At 35.8% G+C, this 22402-nt stretch overlaps 2 protein-coding genes across 2 annotated transcripts; one reads left to right on the top strand and one right to left on the bottom strand.

Annotated features, from left to right (window-relative positions):
- Positions 1 to 6112: 6112 nt before the first annotated feature.
- On the bottom strand, positions 6113 to 17477 carry ube2g2 (ubiquitin-conjugating enzyme E2G 2 (UBC7 homolog, yeast)). Its single transcript, XM_051897168.1, has 6 exons — positions 17325 to 17477; positions 16925 to 16960; positions 16730 to 16775; positions 11327 to 11445; positions 9259 to 9399; positions 6113 to 7062 (listed from the first exon to the last, which is right to left on the bottom strand). Exons 1-6 carry the CDS (start codon positions 17365 to 17367, stop codon positions 6950 to 6952), a joined length of 498 nt encoding a protein of 165 aa, XP_051753128.1. The 5' UTR covers positions 17368 to 17477; the 3' UTR covers positions 6113 to 6949.
- A 506-nt stretch (positions 17478 to 17983) lies between these two features.
- On the top strand, positions 17984 to 22402 carry cep20 (centrosomal protein 20). Its single transcript, XM_051897169.1, has 5 exons — positions 17984 to 18145; positions 18391 to 18588; positions 18707 to 18791; positions 20758 to 20896; positions 21011 to 22402. Exons 1-4 carry the CDS (start codon positions 18118 to 18120, stop codon positions 20885 to 20887), a joined length of 441 nt encoding a protein of 146 aa, XP_051753129.1. The 5' UTR covers positions 17984 to 18117; the 3' UTR covers positions 20888 to 20896; positions 21011 to 22402.

Below are 22402 nucleotides of genomic sequence, written 5' to 3'. Positions count from 1 at the left end.
GAGTCCCTCTCGGTGTCCTGATCTGGTTCAGTCTCACTTATTTTTTTCTTGTTGACCTTTGTTGATCTGTAGGCAAAATTCCCCTTAACATGTATGTGTACATTGTAGAAAGTGTGTTGTTAATTGCCAGAAAATTATTTTCTTAATCTTCACTGTTCAGTATTTTTTAAATAAAATTAATGGTTTGAAATGCAAAGTTGTGTAAGATAATAAGACTTAAGAGATATATTGTAATATTTATTTATAATTATACAATAATTTGTAAGTGCAAACCTAAAACTTTTTTTATTAGATTTATGGCTAAAATAGAAAAATAGTGTCAGGTTTGGGGTGAAGGGATGAGGCGAGGCGAGATATGGAAAAAATGGGCCTTTATTTGACAATAAAACAAAACAAAAACTACCCCGTGTAGGAAAACAGGACCGGCAGTTGGACAAGGCAAGACTGGACAAGGTAAACAGCATCAGGCAGGGCAGGACACAAAAGTAAATAATAAAGACGAACTGGCACAGGACTGAAAACACAAGGAGAATAAATAGGGAAGGAAATCAGGAGGGTAACAAGGGAGAGCAGGTGGAGCAAATAAACCAATAATCAGGTAACAAGAAGGGCGGGAGTTAAAGCCCAAAGTATAGTTCATAAAAAAAAGTATATTTTTATGCATACGCGAGGGTCAGTGTACAGTGTGGGCGAAGCAAATTTCATCATTTGAAGAGTACGCGCATACTGTACATGCATCGTCGGTTTTTTGTAACCACGTGTATTTGTACATGCAAGTCGCACATGCGTATTTAATTTCTTTGCAGTAATTAGTTTATCCACAAGGTGGCAACCGTGCCCTGGGGGCATTAATTCACAAGGTAGTCAAAGAAAAACTGCACAAACAGAACAGACCGGGGCTGCGTTCCAGTTCGTTGCTTACGTTGCATGAGTGCCCACTACTGGCGGAACCTTTGCAGTGGGCTGAATTGGAACGTCCTAAGCCCTTGATTACTTGGAATCCTCAATGGAGCTGATTTATTATTTATTTTTTCCCCTAACAAAATTGTTTAATGCAGCATTCTATATGTATATATGTGTGTTTTAAATATTTAGAAAAAAATTAATATATCATAGAGTTGTTTGTGGTGGGGTAAATTAAACGTGATATGCGGTGACGTCACAATCGTGTTGCATTGTGGGTTATGGAGCTGCCTGAAGAGTACATATGAAGTAGACTCGCTCCCTCGGTCAAAATCGAGGGAGCGAGGGTCTGTCCATATGAACTTCCCTCGTCCACTTCACGAAGTGGAACGCACTTCAAAATGGTGGCAGGGATTCCCCCGAGGGGAAGTGCTTAGGGAAGTTCGCGAGTGTGTGTCTAAAACTGGAATGGAACGCAGCCCGGAACGCATGCAAGCTACAGCGACGATGGGGGCCTATATAGACGACAAATTGTGCGAAGAGGTTAGAAAGTACCCTCATATGTTCAACTCTAGCATGAAAGAATACAAATATATTTACATGGGTTGTAACTTGTGACAAACTGCGCATGCTTCAAACGCCTATGTACGCGTACGAGTCAAATGAAGTATGCTTTGCAAGGCTGTGCGTTCGACTGTGCAAGAAAACGAAGTATACCCAGGGCTTTATGGTACATTCAAGTCCTCCTGGAAAGTTTGTATGTACGAGTTGGAAACTCGTAATTATAGCATCAGGTGGATTCAAGTCACTTTCCACAGAGCAAGATGGCGATGTACCTTCTCTGCATTAACTACACAAAAATATAGCAAGGATTTTTACCTCTGCTTCTAGAAAATGAAGAACAAAGAATGTGCATCAGGTATGTTTTGGTAAATTTCAGGTAAATTTACCGTCAGCTATAGACATTGCATCTGTTGATTTCGCCATGTTTCTGACTTACACGCCCCCAACTCGGAAACTTCTCAAAGAGAAAAACAAATCCTGTGTTTCTCACTTGTAATTACGATGTTGTGGTGGTGTTCACGTGCATACTCATAAATATGATACTTCTGACATGACTTGAACACACCATTAGACCATATGGCAGCAGCAACAGAAACAGGAAGTCAGAATGTTAAATAGGTGCCTTTTCTCATGAGAATCGGATTGGTTTTATCATCCATTGTGAAGAAAGTCCAGATTGCTTAAAAATATACCGCACCTCTCCTCAACAAGCTGAATGATTCGTAGAACCAATCATGTCTGTGGCTGTTACACCCCAGTGTAGCTTTCCCAGGTTTTTTTTTCTCTCACTCTCGGTCTCTCCCTCTTCTGGTACTTTTTGGGATGTACAACCCACTAATGGCTAAATGATGTGGGTTTGACTAATTAGTGAGGCAGGTATTACAGGTAACAGCCTCTCTGTGAGAGTTCTTCAGTACACACATTCTTCCCTACACAAACATACACCACTACATTCATCTTTTAGCATTAGCACAGATGGTACAGGACAAGTTGTGCACTAAATGCTAAAAGCCTGCTTACAGGGGTTTATTCATCCTTACCGGTAAATATGCGAAATATTAATGGCGATGATTTCCTTAGCAATCTATAACAAAGTACACTAGACCAGTCAAGACAAAACATACACGATCACTCACTAGAATAGCAGGTTTGCTAATGGTTTGTGAGCTAATCAAAACAACATCTGAGGCTAAAGACCAGCACGCGGTGCACGTGACCCCACTAAACCTTTGTCGCTTAAAGTCTTTTTCACATCAAAGCCGGCAGAAAAGAAGGAACATTAGGGATGTTAAAAGGGGAGGAACACAGCAACTGAAATTCAGCAGCCTTTGACAAACAGTTCACTTGTAATATGCAGTGGATATTAAAGCGCTGTGCTACTAGTTCATGAACTCCTGACAGAATCCTGCCTTCCTGACCTGCATATTTATAGTAGATAATGAAATTTTAATCCCATTAGAAGAAAATCAGTCTCACCGAAAATTCATAACAGACTTCCAGCCCTTTATCAGAAAATGGTGTCTTAGTGCATGTGTTCCCATACTTCAACTTGTGTTGCTTCATAGTTTTGATGACTTTATTATTTAAGAAGTGGAAAGAAGGGCTGTAACCATCACAAGTCTCTTGTAACATATATTATAACTTGTAATAATGTATAATGAAATAATGTAATAATAATAACTTTACAGTTTTGATGACCAAATTGTCCCACCCAGTATTTGATATTTGACAATATTTGACAACATTTTTAACTATACATGTTTACATTTTCAAAGTATTTTTCCATTTTGCATTTTCAATATTAGGCATATGAATAAGGAGCCATTTACATAAAGCTGTTTTCAGCTAAAAACAGAAAACTTTGTATGCGTTTTGGACGTTTATTTACACGACAACAGCGTTTTGGGGGCCTGAAAACACAAACTTTTGAAAGTTTCAAAATGCAAGTTTTTGAAATGATACTGTTATCGTCTCCATTTAAACTACAAAAACGTGAATTTGTGAAAACGGTGACATCATGCGTATGCATATTATGCGTTCAGTCTATAGGCGCATACTGTTCCTTTACAAAGAGACATCGCCAACTACTGGCCTGGCATGCAAATTACAGCATTTTTAATCGTTTTCACGGATCCGTTGGAAAGAAGTAATAATAAAGAATAAGTAGGTGCGTTCTTTTGACTGTAAGTGTACATAAGCCTTCACATAAAAAAATATCTTGTAAACCATATATGGAATCAAATGTAAACAAGTCATTACAAATTAACCAAAGCTCTGTTGGTAGATGCAGGTCAACCTTGACGTCAGTCTCAGGGTTGGGTGAACAACAAACTGGACTTTAGTGAACCTGTTTCAGATCAAATTGTTCAGGAGTGGTGTAACACATGATGGAGAGAGGAGGGAGTGATAGAGAGAGGTGTGTGTCATGTTAGTTCTTCTTTGAAAGCTGTTGTGGTCTTACGTTTGACCCTGGGGCTGAGCTGTGCTTTGAGCTCCATTTATGTTTCATTATCAGCACTGTTTGTGAAGTATCAGACATGTTTAGACAGGGAAACTCATCACCTAACTGCAGGGTTTGTGCTCCCATTAATGAGATTCCAGAAGAGATGGACGCAGTCTTGCTCTTATGAATTTGATATATGTTTAATGAGTTTGATTATAAGTCTGTTCTGATAGGATCGTGGACATCAAAGAAAAAAACAAGACTAAATGTGAATAAATATTATTAGATACATTTGATACGTTAGTCTCTAATGCTGCATTTATTATCAAAAGTGACAATAAAGACATTTATAATTTACAAAAGATTTCTGTTTTAAATAAATGCTGTTCTTTTGAACTTTATTCATCAAAAATATTAATATTCAAATAGAAAAGGTTATTTTAAATTGTAATAACATTTCATTGTTTTTACTGTATTTTTGATCGAATAAAGGCAGATTATATATATATACATACATACATACACACACACACACATACATATACATATATATATATATATATATATATATATAATTTAACATATAGAATTATGCCCTACGAGTTAGAATTAATCAAATTAATTCCTTAAATGTCAACCATTTAAAACAAGTAAAATTTAAACAAAAATATCTGAATAACAGACAGATGTCAAAGATGAATTAATAACTCTTTATTATTTATTGCCAACATTGAAGACACCTGATGATAACAAGCAGAATCACTGAAGGAAAGAGAAACACGAGAATTAACAGATGTTTAGATGTTGATTTAATTGAAAATGTTTGGTCACCATTATGATGATCAGTGTTTCATTTAGTTGGGCAGTTTGACTGCTTTTTATGTCAGTTTGTGGTTTTTGTAATGGTGTTTTCTAATTTTACACATTTTAAATGGTTGACTTTTAAGGAATTTGATTAATTCTAACTCAATTCTTATGTTTTAATAATATGAATTTAATAATATTGCTTGTAATCTGTTGCTACAATATTAGATAGAGCGCATTACTTTTTACAGTGTAATATATATATGTATATGTATATATATATATATATATATATATATATTATGTTTGGTATTGATGTGTGAATGTCCAAGCAGTTGCTCATACTGACAGAAAAAAACTATGTGAATCCGTCAGTGGGAGGTGATCAGAGGCATAGCCGTTTTGTCAGCAATGACAGCAAAGTCATCATATTTGACATTCAATTACAGTAATGTGTGGGAGGTAATAGCTGTACAGAACAACAGCTTCTGGCCTGCCAATAAAAGGCAACCTGCAGTCTCTATATAGATGGTGAGGCAGATATACACGGAAGCAACTGTCCAATAATGAGCCACATCAGCTGATATGCTATTAAGAATAACAAGAGTTAATCCAGCCTCTGATGCGGTCAGATTCTGCAAATCCTGATTGAGCTCTGCCAAATCAAACAGCTTTGATATACTCCTCCAATTCACTGGAAAGTTGTTACATCACCATGCACAAGTGTGGGGTCAGTAAGTTCTTTTTTTTTTTTTTTTTTTTAAAGAAATTATTACTTCTATTCAGTGAGGATGTATTAAAAGTGACATTAAAGACACTTGTTACATGTTTCCACAAAAATATGGAGCACATGTTTTTAACATTGATAATATTAAGAAATGTTCCTTAAGCAGCAAATCAGCATATTAGAATGATTTCTGAAGGATCATGTGACACTGAAGACTGGAGTAATGATGCTGAAAATTCAGCTTTGAAATCACAGTAATAAACAAACATTAAACACAAAAACATTACAAATCTTACAACCCCAAACTTTTTGATTGGTAGTGTATTTTAAAAGAGTTTTTCATATACAGCTGCCTATGTTTGAGAGACAAGTTGACAAGACGAGGAAAATTGCATGTCAAAAGGAAATTTTCTACATGGCAGGTAATGAGTTTTGTGTCAAACTGAACTCGAACTGAACTTAAATTATTAAATAATTTTCACCAAGTTGGTAGTAAATTGCCCCACTCTACCCTACTGTTACATGACCTTGTATGAATTAAGCTGCGAATGTTTCCACACATATTGGATACATTTGCCATTCTGTGCAGTTTTCCCCATCAGCACTGGAGCAACATCAGAAGTGTGCAGAAACAATTTTAGATTTGTACACAAAATAACAGAAGACATTCATAAATCACAAACACTTATTGATTTTATTTGGCTATACAATCCTTGAGAACAGATGAAAGGCAAAATACCAAATAAAGAAATGAAACATTTTTTTATGGAACACTTTAAATGGACAATTATTTTGGTGTCTTTCTGCTGAAGGCTGGACAATTCCAGCTTGCTGCTGCAGAATCTAAAAACATCAATAAATGCAAAAAGTGAAATTGAACAAAAACAGTGACTTATCAGTGCATTACCAATTTTTTTTTTTTTTCATATTAAATGTAATCAAATGTTTGTAATTATAACATTTATTGAATTTCCATCAATAGACAATCTTATTCCACATTCCTAAAAGATCAGTAAAATAATCGGTTCATAAACAAATAAGTGGATGTGATAGTCACTGCCTCGTATGATTTTCCTCACAATGCATTTTATTAGGAGGCAATAAAGCATGCATCAGCATACTGTCATCAAACCAAAGCTGCATTCCACTGGTTATCTCATGGATCTCTAGACGTGTAACAGGCATGACAGACAAACCGGCAGCCCAAAATGGCCGTGAAAAACATTTCAGTGAGTGATGCTCGACTCCCTATTAAAACACTGTCCAGTGAACGCATGACATTTTGCCTTCTTCAACAAAAGCCATTTGTCCTTGCATCCACCCAATCACAGGAGAGGGGAGGACTGGGAGGAGAGTATGAAAGCCTAGATGGGAATAAAGTGCTCACACTGGTGGAGGTAGGGGGGGTAGTACACTACAACACTCACTCTTCCTCTGGGAGCTCATATCCTCGTAAACGTCAGTCCTCACTGTCCTGGAGTATGAGAGTGTGTCTGTACACAGGAGAGTCAGAGACCCAGAGATTTGCGCACAATCTGCTTAGCTAGTCGATTGAACTGCTCTCTGTCCTCACGCCACATCTTAGAGGCGTCCACGTTTGCTCCGCTCTCATCATTGGGCTCTGTAGGAGCAAAGAGATGATTATTTACAATTAAATTAAGGATAGCCACTTAAGTGATGTAAATTATAAAAGGTATTAAAATGTTAAAAATGCAAGTTGCCTGGAAACATTTTTAGGAATTCGAATGCTAAGTTTACACTACAGGATTTTAAGTCCGATTTAAGCCTGATTTGCAAGTTATCAAGCTCGCTGACAGGTTGGGCTGTGATCGGGGGAAAATCAGCGGGTGATCGGCGCTCGCCAATCTTTATATATGAACTACTCAACAATACGTCAAAGAGGCTTGCTGACACGTCATCGACGCCTCGCTGACGCCAGACAAATATCTAGCATGCTAAATATCTGGAGCTGTCGACCGACTCGATATCCTGTGGTGTCACTTGTTGCGACGCAACAGCCAATGAAATATACACTGATGTCTATGGAAGCAGCAATAACAATCCATTCAAATAACCTATCATTTGCCAACGTTTATTCATATCAGATACACAATGTGTAAGTAACTATAAAGCTTACTCTATTCTTCTCCCAGTTCACCGGCCACATGTATTTCAGTACAAATGGATGAATTCACGTGACGCCCATCTCACGTTATAGATTATGATCGAGATCATGATGTAGGTTTTTAAATGTCAAAACACTCTTGCAAATATATGAGAATCGGAATATCAGATAGTTGATGACATGGTGAGAAAAGCGATACATCTGTCATACAGTGTGGCCGCGGTGTGTCACGTGACAATCGTGATGCATCATCATGGAAACAATAAAGGAAACGTTCTAATGGTGGCCTTAACTCTGGGAGGTGAGACAGAATATTTTAAACTTGTGTGAAAGGGTTCATTTAATTTTAATTAAATTTAATTCAAAATTTAATCTAATTTCTTCCCAATGTCCATTTTCAAATAAAGTCGTTGGGTGACAGAGTTGTTGTCAGCTCGTGTAGTGTGTAACCCCCATTGCGGATTATTTACGTCCGCACATCCGAATCGTGCACCCAGAAAGCCGCATCTCAGACCGTGTGGATACTGAAAATGAGCTGTTTCACGTCTTCATGCTCTTGAATGGACAATCACACAAAATTGTGTCAAAAAATGCCTTTCTCTGCGAGTATCCTAGTAAACAGTCAGTTATGGCTTGAGTGAATGTAAACAGTCGAGAAAGATAACGCATGTGTATCAGTATATTGGACCTGTGCATTAGGTCTTAAAGTGACAGCAGCCTAATATTCCTGCTGCTGTCTGTTTTTAATGGTAATCAAAAAAAAAAAAAAAAAAAAAAAGCCACTCACTGCTCTTGACTGAATAACTTTTGAAACTTATACAGTGAAGACTATCCATTTTTAGTTTACATTTGATTACTTTATTCAATGTCTCTACCTGAAAACTACTGTTACTTGTCTTTAATAATGTTTTAAATTTAAATTAGGCTAGTTGGAATAGAGAAAATTTTGGTGTCATAACTGCCTGTTTTTGCAAAAACAGTTTTATGTCCGGTAAATTTAAAGCAAAATTAAAACAAAAATTGTATTTCAAAAATATATTATATAAAATTAATATTTATTTGTGTAATTTGTGTATATACACACATACATATATACATACAAATATTTATAAATAAGTTTATGTATTACTTAAATTTATTTATTATTTAATAATTAATAATTATTTATTATTTAATTGTATTATTTATTGCATTTATTTATTTAGTTTGGGGTTAGTATGATTTTTTTCTAAGTTTTTGAAGTCTATTTTGTCAGCACTCATCAAGTCTGCACTCATTTGATCAAAAACCGTAATAGTGAAATATTATTATAATTTAAAATAACTGTTTTCTATTTTAAATGTATATTTTAAAATGTAATTTATTCCTGTAATGGCAAAGCTGAATTTTCAGCATCATTACATGATCCTTCAGAAATCATTCTAATATGCTGAAGAAACCTTTCTTACCATTATCACAGTTGAAAGTTGTTACATATTTTTGTGGAAACTGTGATAATTGTTCAGGATTCTTTGAAGAGAAAAACAATCCAAACATCCCAAAATAATATAAAGGCTTCTTGATTCCTCAGGAGCCACTTTAAGGCAAGGAGGATCAAAACACAATTGTGAATAAACTAAGCAATTCCAAGAGGGTCCTCAAAAGGTGCTCGGGCCCTAAAAAGTTTATTAAACAAAGTGAACGATGACTGACCGGCAAGCATGCTGACCACAGACAGCAGGATCTTCTCCACGCTCTGAACGGGACTCCACCTCTCAGCACTGCTCTCATAGCCCATGGGGTCATCACCGGGTGCATGCAGGATTGAGATACACACACGTCCATCTGGATAGACTGCACAAAACACACCACAACCAAGTTATGAAGTTATGTTATGAGATTTCTGTTGCCCTTTGTCCTCTAGACATCTTCACTGTCTTCTTTGGCAGTTGACTGAATACACCTGAATAAACTTTTGACTTGATTAGATCTGCATTTTTGTTTGTGACTCTTTTATATTGCAGTTGAAACTGCAGTTGACAGTAACTGGTGGTTCAGTTCACTGCATTTCATCCCATAGAATGAACTATTCTTCAAATTCACTGAAAGAAAGTTGTAATGGCAATTACGAACAGATGTCAGGGCCCTCAAAGGATCAAAAGAACATCAATTAATCTGTTAAAATTGTCTATCACACAAATAAAGATGAGATTATTAACCCTGGATCAGGCTTGAATGAAACCACCCCCGCACTGCACGGTATCAGTCACCCAACAGGACGGCTGATGTTATCTCCTCTTTCTCCCACAGCTGAGGACAGCGATCAGAATCTGAGCCATCCAGCTCTGATAACCGCCTCCAGAGACCCGGCACCATCAGAGGACTGCAGGCTGGTCTGCTGCTATCTGTGGCCTGCAGGAAGACCTTTATCTGGACACACTTCCCTGTCCACACATCCACCGGCAGGACCAGAGGAAATGCCCTAACCATAAAGAAACTTCAGGACTCCGATCCTGTAGGTCAGTCTATGCTCTTCTATGTCTACATGCTGTAATTGCATTAGAAAAGTGTTTCTCAAACCTGCTCCTGAAGGCTCCCCAACACTGTAAATCCTAAAATAGTTTTGACTGCAAAGCGATTGTTAAATAGCCCATATATGCACAGGAAGGCTTAAAAATATATATTAAATAACCGATCTAGGACTGCAAGTTTTATACACCAATTGAAATATTATTACAATTTAAAATAAATGTTTCCTATTTTAATATATTTTAAACAGTTTCAGCATCATTACTCCAGTCTGCAGTGTCACATGATCCTTCAGAAATCATTCTAATAAGCTGATTTGCTAGATGCCCAGAAAGGTAGTAAAATCATATTTAGTACAGTTCATGTGACTACAGTGGTTCAACCTTAATATTATAATACTTTTTGTGCACCAAAAAAACCAAATAACTTTTCAACAATATCTAGTGATGGTTGATTTCAAAACACTGCTTCAAAGCAATATGAATCAGTGGTTCAGAGCGCCAAAGTCACGTGATTTCAGTAAACGAGGCTTCGTTATGTCATAAGTGTTTTGAAATTTCAATAGTTCACCACTGGGGGGGCGTGACTTTGGCATTTTGATACGCGCTCCGAACCACTGATTCGAAACAAAAGATTTGTAAAGCTTGGAAGCTTCATGTTTAATCAGTGTTTTGAAATCGCCCATCACTAGATATTGTTGAAAAGTCGTTATTTTGTTTTTTTGGCGCACAAAAAAAGTATTCTCGTCGCTTCATAACTTTAAGGTTGAACCACTGTAGTCACGTGGACTGTTTTAAATATGTCTTTAGTAGCTTTCTGGGCATCTGAAAATGTTAATTATCTGGCTGGCAATGCAGGCCTCACTGAGCCATCAGATTTTATCAAAAATATCTTAATTTGTGTTCTGAAGATGAACGAAGGTCTTACGGGTGTGGAACGACATGAGGGTGAGTAATTAATGACAATTTTCATTTTTGGGTGAACTAACCCTTTAAATACTCTATATTATGATTTATATGGTTTATTAATAAATGTGATTATTCAACTAATCGCTTAAAATGAACAACTACTAGTCGACCAGAAAAATCTGTAGTCGAGCCCTAGTAATAATGAATATTTTGTAATAAATAACTGTAACATTAAACATATTAATTAAATTGAAGCAATCTGATATTCATGAATATTTGAGTCACTAAACCCCAAATACGCTGTCTGAATGCTGAATGTGTGGTCCAGAATAAAAAACACTCACTGTTTGGATGAAACATGTCACAGGTGAACTTCATCTTGGGGGGGCTGAGGGGGTAGTCTGAGGGGAAACTGAGGATGGCAGGGAACACACCACCCTCAAAACACGTGTCCTCTGGTCCCCTAAAATAAGAAAACAAGAAAAGACTGAAAAAATGCTGGAACATATCCAGACTAACAGGGCCACCATTTATTCATTTTTAACATTTAATGCTTTGCAATGTTGCAACAGAGCTAATAAAGAAACAATGACTTGAAGCATTCCAGTACTGAACCCCCTAAGCAGTGGCTATAAGTGGATGTCTGGATAAGCTATTAACTGTATTGCCTGCAAATCCTTAGCATTCAGTAGTTTTATTACAATTTTTAAAGCACATTTACACAAGCATCTTTTCATAACGATTCACTCCACAATTCATTTTTCAGAATATAATAAAATCTTTAGCATCAGGAATTAGATGAACCTACATGGTGTGCAGAGGAAGTCTCTCAGAAAAAAGACAACGCAAATGACTCATACACGGTAGATACTGTATACAAAATCCAGTTAAGTCTTTGTCTAACCGCATCTTTTGGTTGAGGAAAAACAATATCCCAAATGTATTTCAAATGTTTGTTTGTGAGAATCACTTAAAATACGAGGCAAGTGAAAACATGTACCATCTTCAGTATAAAATACATGCATAAACATAAAAAAAAAAAAACTGCACACTTCGTAAAAAATCATAAATTCACACAACATCATAAATCACAAATTCATCCACCACTTCTGACAGCATTGGCAGAACTTCATGGAATCATTCTCAAAGGCCCATTTAACATGCAAATCTCTTTCTGTTTACTTAACATATCCAGCTGTCTATCAAATACTGTTTCTATGGGCAGATATTGATCGGTAATCATGATGAGGAGCGCATCAAACAAACTCAGTTCCGTATCTGTGGAACAGCTGTCGGGGAGTTGCTAGGGACACGGTTCCTTATTTTGCTTGGCACTTAGTTTCACTTAAAAACTTATCGGTCAAAACCACTGATCTAACCACCAGTTTGGTTTACCGGAGGACACATTGTTTGGTCTTATCCAAAATCAAAATCAGTTATCATCACTTAATGTCCCCACACAGACTAAACGCTAGTGAATAAGCAGCTGTGCATGCTGTGAATGCATAGTGGCTCGGGTCAAAAGCGTCACAGAAATTGCCAGAATTGGTTCTGGACCCAGGCTTGGTTCCATCTGGACCACAGGACATAATTGCACCATTTTGCTGTTTCTACAGATTAAAGTGAGCAGCACACCTAAACAACAGAGCTGTTCACACCACAAGCGCTCAGGGTCGTTTACGGTAATGATCATGCGCTGCTATATCCTCTAATATTTTTATCCAAAGCCAAACGCGCTTCATTCAAGCCCTTTCTGTTCTGTGCGTGTTGCTTCTCTCTCCCGCTAAAGATGTAAAGCACCACATTAAGAGCTGCAGATGACGCAGTTATGGCACTTTTCCACTGCGTGGTACTACTCTGCTCGGTACGGCACTGCACTTAGTACCGCTTCAAGGTAGGTGGGATTATAGACCATGATACAGTCATTTCTTTTTTCAAGTTGCGTGCGACGGTCCTTTAAAGCAATTTGTATCACGAACAAATAATACTGCGGTGACTGTTACTGACTATTTAAATCTAGCGGGTTTGGTGTCATGTTTCAAATCCAATGATGCTGGTAGTGACGATTCTCTCTGACCAATCAGTGATCTGCAGTGTTTACACGTCATTTATTATCGGTACGGCTCGCTTGGAAACTCAACCGAGGTGGTACTATTTAAGCAAACCATACCGAGCCGTCCCATGCAGTGGAAAAGTGCGGGAAAAAAAAGTGAGCCGTATCGAGCCGTACCATGCAGTGGAAAAGCTCCTTTATTTTAACAACAGTCGCAGAAACATGGTGAGTGTAACTAGATAATTTTGCTAAAACGCTGCAGAAAAAAAATAATTGCATTTACTGCATTCTCGTTATCTGTCACATAAATGATTCTGACCATTTAACCAAAGCAGGTTTGAGACAAGTTAACGTGTCGCCTTCAGACATTTTTTTAATTTGGAAATTCTTTTATGCTCATGATGAGAGTTGATTATTAGATTATGTACATTGTTTTTAGTTGTTCACTTTGTAGTACTTTGAGCAAAATATAAAAATGGTCCATATTTTTCTTAACCCTCAAGCGTCCTTCACAGAGCAGCCCTTAATGAGTCCTTCGTGGACAAATTTGGGCACGAATGTTTTAGGTGTGATCCCAATTTTTTTTTTTAAATAAATGTCTTATCACTATCTTTGATATAATAAAACTATCAATTTATGGATTTCTTTTGTGATTTTTTGGTATTTTTGAATGTATTTACCTCTAAAGGTACCATATTTTCATTTAAAATGTGGTTATTTTTGTTAAATTAAAACATTTTTAAAAAGTAAAAAATATTTAAGTTGAAACAGCCAAAACCTCAAAAATTGGCATACTTCGGTGACATTATGTTGGTATAAAATTAGCAATTACATGAAATATCAATAGCCACTATATGGTTGTAGTACTCACTGGCTGCATATAGGCTGAAATCTATAAACCAATGTTATAACAAACTTAACCTCTTAAGTTTTAGATTTTATCACAAATTGTATTGATTGTAAATGATTTTTTTTTTTAAAAAACATTTGTGTTGGGTGAGACTATACAAAGATGTCAAAATATGCTTAAAGACAAATATGACCATGCTATAAGGAAAAGACAAAGTAGGAGACAGAGTAATCATTTATTTCTAGCAAAAAAAAACAAAAAAAACCCATCAAATTTCAATAACTCAAAAAAGTAACAAACAGGTAAGAATATGCGGTAACACTTTACAATAAGGTTCATTAGTTAAACATTAGTTAATGTATTAACTAACATGAACTAACCATGAGCAATACATTTGTTACTGTATTTACTAATCTTCATTAACATTAGTTAATGAAAATACAGTTGTTCATTGTTTGTTCATGTTAGTTCACAGTGCATTAAATAATGTTAACAAGATTTTAATAATGGATTAGTAAATGTTGAAATTAACTTTAACAAAGATTAATAATTGCTGTATAAGTGTAGTTCATTATTAGTTCATGTTAACTACTGTAGTTTACTAACGTTAACTACTGAACCTTATTGTAAAGTGTTACTGAATAAACAATGTACAACATGTTTTGTTTGGAAGCATCAACTACTCTTGCAGTAGGACTTTGATCTGACTTTGAAGTGTGTGTGTGTGTGTGTGTGTGTGTGTGTTTGTGTTTGTTTTGCACAGTGATTGGCACATTTAAAATTATTGGCTCATTCAATTCTTTGTTTGTGTATGTGTGAGCGACTGTTTTTTATTTGACAAAATAAAAAATAAAAAATAAAAAACCCTGCTCTGTTATAGGCTCATTCAATGCTTTCAATTCAATGCTTTTGTGGATGTGTGTGATAGAGAGTGTTTGCCACATCAAGAATGTTGTATAGGCTCACCCATTCATTTATGTGCATGTATGATCTGCATTGTGTTGGATTTATTGATTTTTATTGGACAAATAAAAAGAATTGCTCTGAATTATAGTCTCTCCCATCAGATTTTTTTTTTCAACCACTTAAATTTGAATCGGGTCCAACATTTTTTGTGTGTTCAGGTGGCAAACTTAGGAAAAGTAGGCAAGTCTTGTACCGCTCAGATTAAGGAAATACACAAAGGTGTCTAAATGTTTACAAAAAACAAAAACAAACCCTTTTTACATTCATATCCAGTTGAGAGAAATTTACTTTTTTTTTGGTAAATATTGGTAAAAGTTCTTAGACATCACTGCTTTGGCTCTTAGAGCCCAAGATTCTCATCTTTGATGACTATTTTGAGTGTTCAGGATTTTTCATTTTACAAAGTACTACAGCTTTCCAGCCTGCCCCGATGGAAATGTATAACTCTTCCAAAAAAGTATTGTCCGGACCTCTGCTGGGATGGAAATTTAGAGACCGGGCCTCATGGAACTTACGACAGGTATGGTATAGCATAAAATATGGGTTTTGTTTCTTTGCAGATAACAGTAGATGTGTTTCCATTCACCTATTTTATGTGAATTTTGAAATATTGCATTAAAATAAAAAGCCAAGCTGCACATAAATTCTAAAAAATGCGCATAAAATTGTATGCGCTCAATTGAGGCGGATACATTTTTTTATCCAATAAGATGGCGTGCGCATAAACTACAGAGAAAAAACATTTACTGAATTAATCCCTTAATGTGCAACAAAAAAAAAAACTCAATGACTTTGCCTCAACATGATGTGACTGGATAACAGGACTAACCAGTGGATCAATCACATTGCAATGCATCTCAAATGTTGGTTTGATCATTCTAAAATGCGTTTCATCTGCACAATCTGAGGCACAAGTAATTTATAATCTATGAAAAAAAAGAGCCACAGTGGGTTCCCCGATTGCACTTACAACTTATATTTTTCTTACAGATATTTTGCGCTAGTTTCCCAGGAAGTGATTTCATTCTCTTAAACACATGGGATGGAAACAGAGCTTTTTTCGCAAATGTTTTAAGCAATATTCCAGTTTTGCACATGAGTTAAATTCAACACTTTGGATAAAAACATAGCTACTGTGACTTACAGCAATTAAATTAGTTCAGTGTAATTTTACATTTTTGAGGTGAATGCAACCTAAAGCAGATTTAAACCACAGAGCACAAAGAGAAAACTCCAGAAGCTCTGAAACCACTTTTAGAATTGTTCTGATTGAGAGTTTATTTCTATAATAAATTTCTATGATTCTGCGAGTAACCTGTCTCATGCTTATTCTACAAACAGACATCTCAAATTTTCAGCTGCTGAGGACAGGTGTGGAAAAAAATCATTGTGAAAGAGATTCCATCGGTATCGATTCTCTGTGGTGATAACATTATAGTAGTGTTGTGGGACTATTGTTTTACATTTAGAACGATTTTTAAAACTATCTTTATCATCCTTAGGGTGCATGGGTCATTATACGAAAGGAGGGATCTGAGCCATGTGTAGGGTGCAGAATATCATAAGAAAATTTAAAAATGTATTTTTATTGTATATTTTTATTTTCCTTAAAAATGTTATTGTCTATGTCCAGTCTGTAAACTGCAAACTAAACTGATTAATAAGAATAATAAAAGATTTATTTTATTGCACAAGTGAAATCAATATGGCTGTTTGGCCCTCTCTGCTGGGTCACACCAGAGAAAATCTGAAACGGTCACTAAAATTTCAAGAAACACATTTCTCGCCCCCACACTGAACTTTTTCTTTTTTTAATATATGACCAAATAAAAAGATTAAAAACAAAACACTTTCACTAAACAAAATAATAATACTTACATAATCAGAGCCTCCCATTCAAAGAAATTCTCCTCATTTACAGGCCCTGTAGGGATGAAATGAGTCTCATTAATCAATTATCCTGTAATATAGATAAATCAATAGATAATTTAAGTGAAATTATTATTAAGATTCGAAGTAATCTTGAGTAAAACCAGGTCAATGGAGCAGTTTAGTAACTGCCCTAATTCTTACCTGCCACAATCCCCTCTGGAGGGTTGAGAGTTAGTTCTGGAAGGAAAGAAAGGAGTTCAAGAACAATTGTATCCATGTAAATATGCTGAACAGTAATTATATATATATATATATATATATATATTAAGAAACAATCATCATCATTACACAGTTTACTTTAGTGACTGACAGCACTAGATTACAGAAATGAAGAGAAATTAAGATTGTTTAGTGCGACTTCTGTTGAATTACATCGTCTTAATAATTCATACTGTCAGCATACGTTGGAGAAGTTCTGGAAGTATCTATTTGAGGGGACAACAGCTGCTAAACTGTTGCTACCAAAACAGTATAAAATCCACAATTCACAAGCACTAGCATTGAGCAGCATTTAAAATGTAATTCGGATTACATGACTTACGTTTGTATTCGGCCATGAGTCTTTTTAAAGCAGTTCCAGCCATTTTATAGCCTGGTCTAGAAAGTTGTTTTGGCACAACGGGTGACGACAACTGACACGATGAAAAGTCTTGTTCTTCCGGGACAAAAGCGAGCGAAGAATTTCGCAAGCGGAAGATTTTCCACTCGACCTTCATTTCCGCACGACGTCACGTGACCCTCTACGTCATCTTTCCACTTAAATAACAGGTAAAATTCTACTTTAAGTTGCTCGAGTTTATTGGCATTTAAAAAAAGTAAAAAAGGAACACCCTAAAAACTCTATTAATTACTTGCAACATATGTTAATTAACCCCATAGGGTTATTTTTTAATATAGCTTTATTGCCAAGTAGCCTGTTTACACACACAAGGAATTTGTCTTGGTGACAAATTTATTTATTTATGTGATGCCTGGATTTATTGTGTTTGTGTTTAACAAAGATAATGCTTTTTTGTTATTTGAAGAGGTATAATAAAGGTTAAAAAAAAATCAACTTTATTTTAAGAATGTATTGTTTGGTTTTATTTCGCTATTAAAAAACAATATGAATATTGATTGATTGTTTATTAATTACATACTTGATTTATAATTTACTACTACTACTACTTTAGCTCAAAGTCCCAAATAATTTTATCTCTGTGCAGTGTGCACTCGTTATTTGGTTCCCCACTGTCCCTCGCTAGAGTGGAACGGCTAAGCTTAGTCGAACTGTAAACGTAACAAGCGCAAACTGACCTCTAGCGGAAGCGTCTGAGAAGTGCAGTAGTGTTTCAATGGCAACAATCACAGAGTTGAAAAGCGGTGAGTTGATACTCAAAAACTGCAATAATGCATCATATCATCGTGCCAATGTTATGATTGTTTTGACTGTTTGTTATGTGTCAAGTCTACCGTCGTCACGTGTCATATTAATGTTGTTAGATGTTTAAAGCAAAGCACCAAATCTCCCCACAGTTGTTGTGTATGTTAGTCCAGCTGACTGCTGTCTCTCTCTATTTCTCCAACAATCTACTGCTGTATCTCTTTCTCACGTTAATAATCTATAGCCTTAAAAGAGACGCTGGAGGCCCGTGGGGTCCTCGGGCAGCTGAAGGCGAGGATCCGGGCGGAGGTGTTCAGCGCGCTGGACGATCAGACCACTCCGCGCCCGCCGCTGTCCCACGAGAACCTGCTGATCAATGAACTGATCCGAGAATATCTGGAGTTCAACAAGTATCGATACACTGCATCAGTGCTGACCGCAGGTGAGCAGATGAGCCCTGCAGGAAGACCAATATGCACGGTCACTCATTATGCACATATTAATGGATAATACATTATAAAAACAAACAAGGTTGATTTGTTTAAATTGATGCATCTCAGAATCAGGTCAGCCTGAAGTTCCCCTGGACCGTCAGTTCATGGCCAATGAGCTCAATGTTGCAGAAGATTCAAGTGCCAAAGCAGTGTAAGTATGATTTGTGATTTGTGTCATAGAGAACTTATTAAAATAGCATTTACAAAATGAATTACAGTGTACAGTACATGTACACGTATAGGCCACAACAACAACGATGGCCCAGGGTCAGTGTGATGGAGTTTTGGGCCATTTAAAAGAACAGTCACTTTACCTATTGGGCCTGTGTTTATGTTCTTCTATTTCAATGATTTGATGATCATCTGCATAAAAATGAAAAATAAGACAAGAGTTGACCAAGTAGAAACAAGTAAATGCTAAAAAGAAAAGGACCCAAAATTGATCCCTGGGGAACGCCAGCCTCAGACCTGCAACCACCCATAGTAACAAACTGATTATGATCTGAACGGTAGGACTTAAACTAGTTTAGTGCAGTATCAGAAACACCAAAGACAGTCTTGCAAATTTATAAATTAACAAAAACAGAATAATATAAAAATCTTGGCTAAAATGTGATGGATGTAATAAAATGTGATATAAAAATACCGTATTTAATCAGTTAATTAGTTAGTTAGTAGTAGGGCAAGTTAAAATGTTGCCAGGTCAAACATGCACATGGAGGGAGATACAAGAAAATAAAACTGACTGAGTAAAAATAAGAAGTACATTAGAAAGTAAATAGAAAATGAAAACATTGAGAAAATAAAAAGCAGAACAAAGTAAGGAGATAAGCCCCAGTAAACAAGAGCGTGATACTTTCTAAAACTGCAAATTGAGTCAACTGCTTGAAGACTGGCTGTGAGATCCACAGCTTGGGAACATGTAGTGATTAAAAGCTGACTTGACACTTTCAGCCATGTTTTAAATGCGACTAACAAGGAATGTTGGCGCAATACCATGAAGACATTTAAAAATTTAATAAGAGGGTTGTTGAAATCAGTTCTGTGATACACAAGCAGAGTGTGATGTGATTTAAGTGCTGGATGTGAATCCTCAGTCTAGTACGAGGAAGCATTCTTGCTGCTGCATTGTAAGATTTTTGTTAAGTCAGCCAAGACACTACTCCATTAGTCAAGTGTAGATGTAACTAACATATGAATGAGTTTCTTTCTCATAGCACAACTATAAAGCTGTTTGATCGTACCAACATCTATGGTGTTAATCGAATACTCACTCTTACCACCAGTAACACTTTATCTAAACTTCAGTTCATTGCATATTATAGGAATAGTTCACCCAAAAATCAAAATTTTAACTTTAACCTTTTTTCTTCCGTGAAACATGAATGGAGATATTTGGAAGAACGTCCAAGCTGCTCTTTTCCATACAATGAAAGTGAAAGGGTTAGTTCATCCAAAAATGAAAAACTTGTCATCAGTTACTCACCCTTATGTCTTTCCAAACCCGTAAGACTTTTGTTCATCTTTAGAAGACAAATGAAGATATTTTTAATGAAATCTGAGCGATTTCTGTCCCTCCATTGACAGTCCACATAACTACCGCTTCAGAAAGTTCTTAAGAGATCGTAAAACTAATCCATATGTATTGAGCGGTTTAGTCCAAATTTTCTGAAGAGTCTCAATAGTTTTATATGATGAACAGATTGAATTTAGGCTTTTATTCACATATAAACATTGTTTAAGGAACATAAACAGAAGCTCAACTGTACTTGCTTGAGAACTAACCTCATTGGTTCTTGCGGAAGCTCAAACGTGCTGCGTAACACGAGAATGAACCTCACTGGTTCTCACACGTAAATTAAACATGCTTGAGCTTCCAATTACAACAACTGATTTTTTAAAAATCATTTAAAGTATCTTCATTTGTGTTTCAAAGATGAACTAAAGTCTTACGGTTTGGAACGACATGAGGGTGAGCAATTGATGACAATTTTTTTGATTTTTGTGCAAACTAATCATTGAATGGTGACCAGGGGCTTTCAAGCTCTAAAAACTCAATTTTTTTGGATGAACCATTCCTTTAAGCTATTTGTATTGCTCTTTCGTGCTGTTTTTAGGCCATTGTTGTATGGATTGCTCCATCACTTCCTCAGCAGTAAAGAGGAGCAAAAAGGAAAACTCTTCCTAAAAGGCTCGGCAACAGTGCATTCACAAGAGGCACATGGCCATCTCAATGCAGAGTCATAACCCTGATGGGTAAGAGAGGGCTTGAGTTTGACTTTGCTTGTACATAAAGATTAACAAATGTAATTTTTAGTTTCATAAATATGAAATGTTTTCATCCCATTCTGCTTTTGTTTTTTTTTCCAGCTCTGCAGTCATCTAGAAACGAACATACAAGAGGAAGTCATATGATCACAGATAAATAGTTTCATTAAAGAGGCCAAAATATTCTATCCTGGTCACTCTGGTTTTAGATATTGAATATATTTTCTTTTTTAATGTAGTTTTTTTATATTCATAGTATTCGTTTTATGAATAAAACCAATGTGATTATTCAGTTTAGGTTCTTGACTGTGCTTCTTATGTAGTCAATAGGATTACAGATATGTTTTTAAGAACAATACAGAACATTACAATACAGTCATATTCCTCATGTATTGAATGTAAATATCCTTGACATCCGTTTAACTGATTTTGAATTTGATTGTTTGTATTATTTTCTTTTAAATTCTGTACATGAAATATTAAATTTAAATTTGCAGTAAAATAACAACAGCCTTATTTTTTTATACACACATATTTGTTACTAATATGAACTAACATTAATGAAGATATTCATGCACATTTTGGTAATTTCCGCAGTCTGAGTTGAACATGTTAATCTAATCTTAAAGGGTTAGTTCACCCAAAAATGAAAATTCTGTCATCATTTACTCACCCTCATGTCGTCCCAAACCTGTAAGACATTTGTTCGTCTTTGGAACACAAATGAAGATATTTTGAATGAAATCTGAGATTTCTCTCCCTCCATTGACAGCTACGCAACTACCACTTTGACGCTTCAAAAAGCACATGAAGAGATTGTAAAACTAATCCATATGAATTGAGTGGTTTAGTCCAAATTTTCTCAAGAGACACGATCGCTTTATGATGAACAGATTGAATTTAGGCTTTTATTCATATATAAACATTAATCAGCGAACATAAACAGAAGCTCAACTGAACCTGCTGAATCTATGTGAATAAAAGCCTAAATTCAATCTGTTGAATTCTGTCTCTTCAGAAAATTTGGACTAAACCACTCAATTGATATGGATTAAAATTAGCAATCTTTTTGAAGCGTCCAAGTGGTAGTTGCGTGGACTGTCAGTGGAGGGACAGAAAACGCTCAGATTTCATTAAAAATATCTTCATTTTTGTTCCGAAGATTAATTTTTGGTTGAACTAACCCTTTAAGATAAGTGCTTTGAGTGTTTATCTTAAATGGCAGTACACTAAAGAACTGTCAAATCAAGCCTGGATTGTTGGATAACTTAATGAGTCTTTCTGAAGCCCCAGGTCCTTAAACTTTGAATTTTGAACATTCTTTCTTTTGACTGGTTTTCATCCTTCACTCTCTTTTCATCTTGCCAAAGCCAACCTGTCTAGAAATGACATTTGAACTACAGTTTCTTGTTTAAGCTGCTCTTTTCAAACCTTTAACTGATGAATTGTCTGTATCTACAGAAAGTACTTGTTGTAATAAAAAAGAAAAAATAA

Source organism: Ctenopharyngodon idella, chromosome 6 (assembly GCF_019924925.1).
Source record: "Ctenopharyngodon idella isolate HZGC_01 chromosome 6, HZGC01, whole genome shotgun sequence".
NCBI classification, from domain to species: Eukaryota; Metazoa; Chordata; class Actinopteri; order Cypriniformes; family Xenocyprididae; genus Ctenopharyngodon; species Ctenopharyngodon idella.
Note: the sequence above shows the minus strand (reverse complement) of the source record. Positions and strands in the feature narration are given on the sequence as shown.

Bases quoted from the DNA above. Each gene is read 5' to 3' on its own strand.
- ube2g2 (XM_051897168.1), bottom strand. From the start codon at position 17,367: ATGGCTGGAACTGCTTTAAAAAGACTCATGGCCGAATACAAAC. The intron at 16,776-16,924 runs GTAAGAATTAGG...TCATCCCTACAG, and splicing joins TCCAGAGGGGATTGTGGCAG to GGCCTGTAAATGAGGAGAAT. The intron at 9,400-11,326 runs GTGAGTGTTTTT...TGTTTTGTGCAG, and splicing joins TGACATGTTTCATCCAAACA to TCTATCCAGATGGACGTGTG.
- cep20 (XM_051897169.1), top strand. From the start codon at position 18,118: ATGGCAACAATCACAGAGTTGAAAAGCG. The intron at 18,146-18,390 runs GTGAGTTGATAC...AATAATCTATAG, and splicing joins AATCACAGAGTTGAAAAGCG to CCTTAAAAGAGACGCTGGAG. The intron at 18,792-20,757 runs GTAAGTATGATT...TGCTGTTTTTAG, and splicing joins GATTCAAGTGCCAAAGCAGT to GCCATTGTTGTATGGATTGC.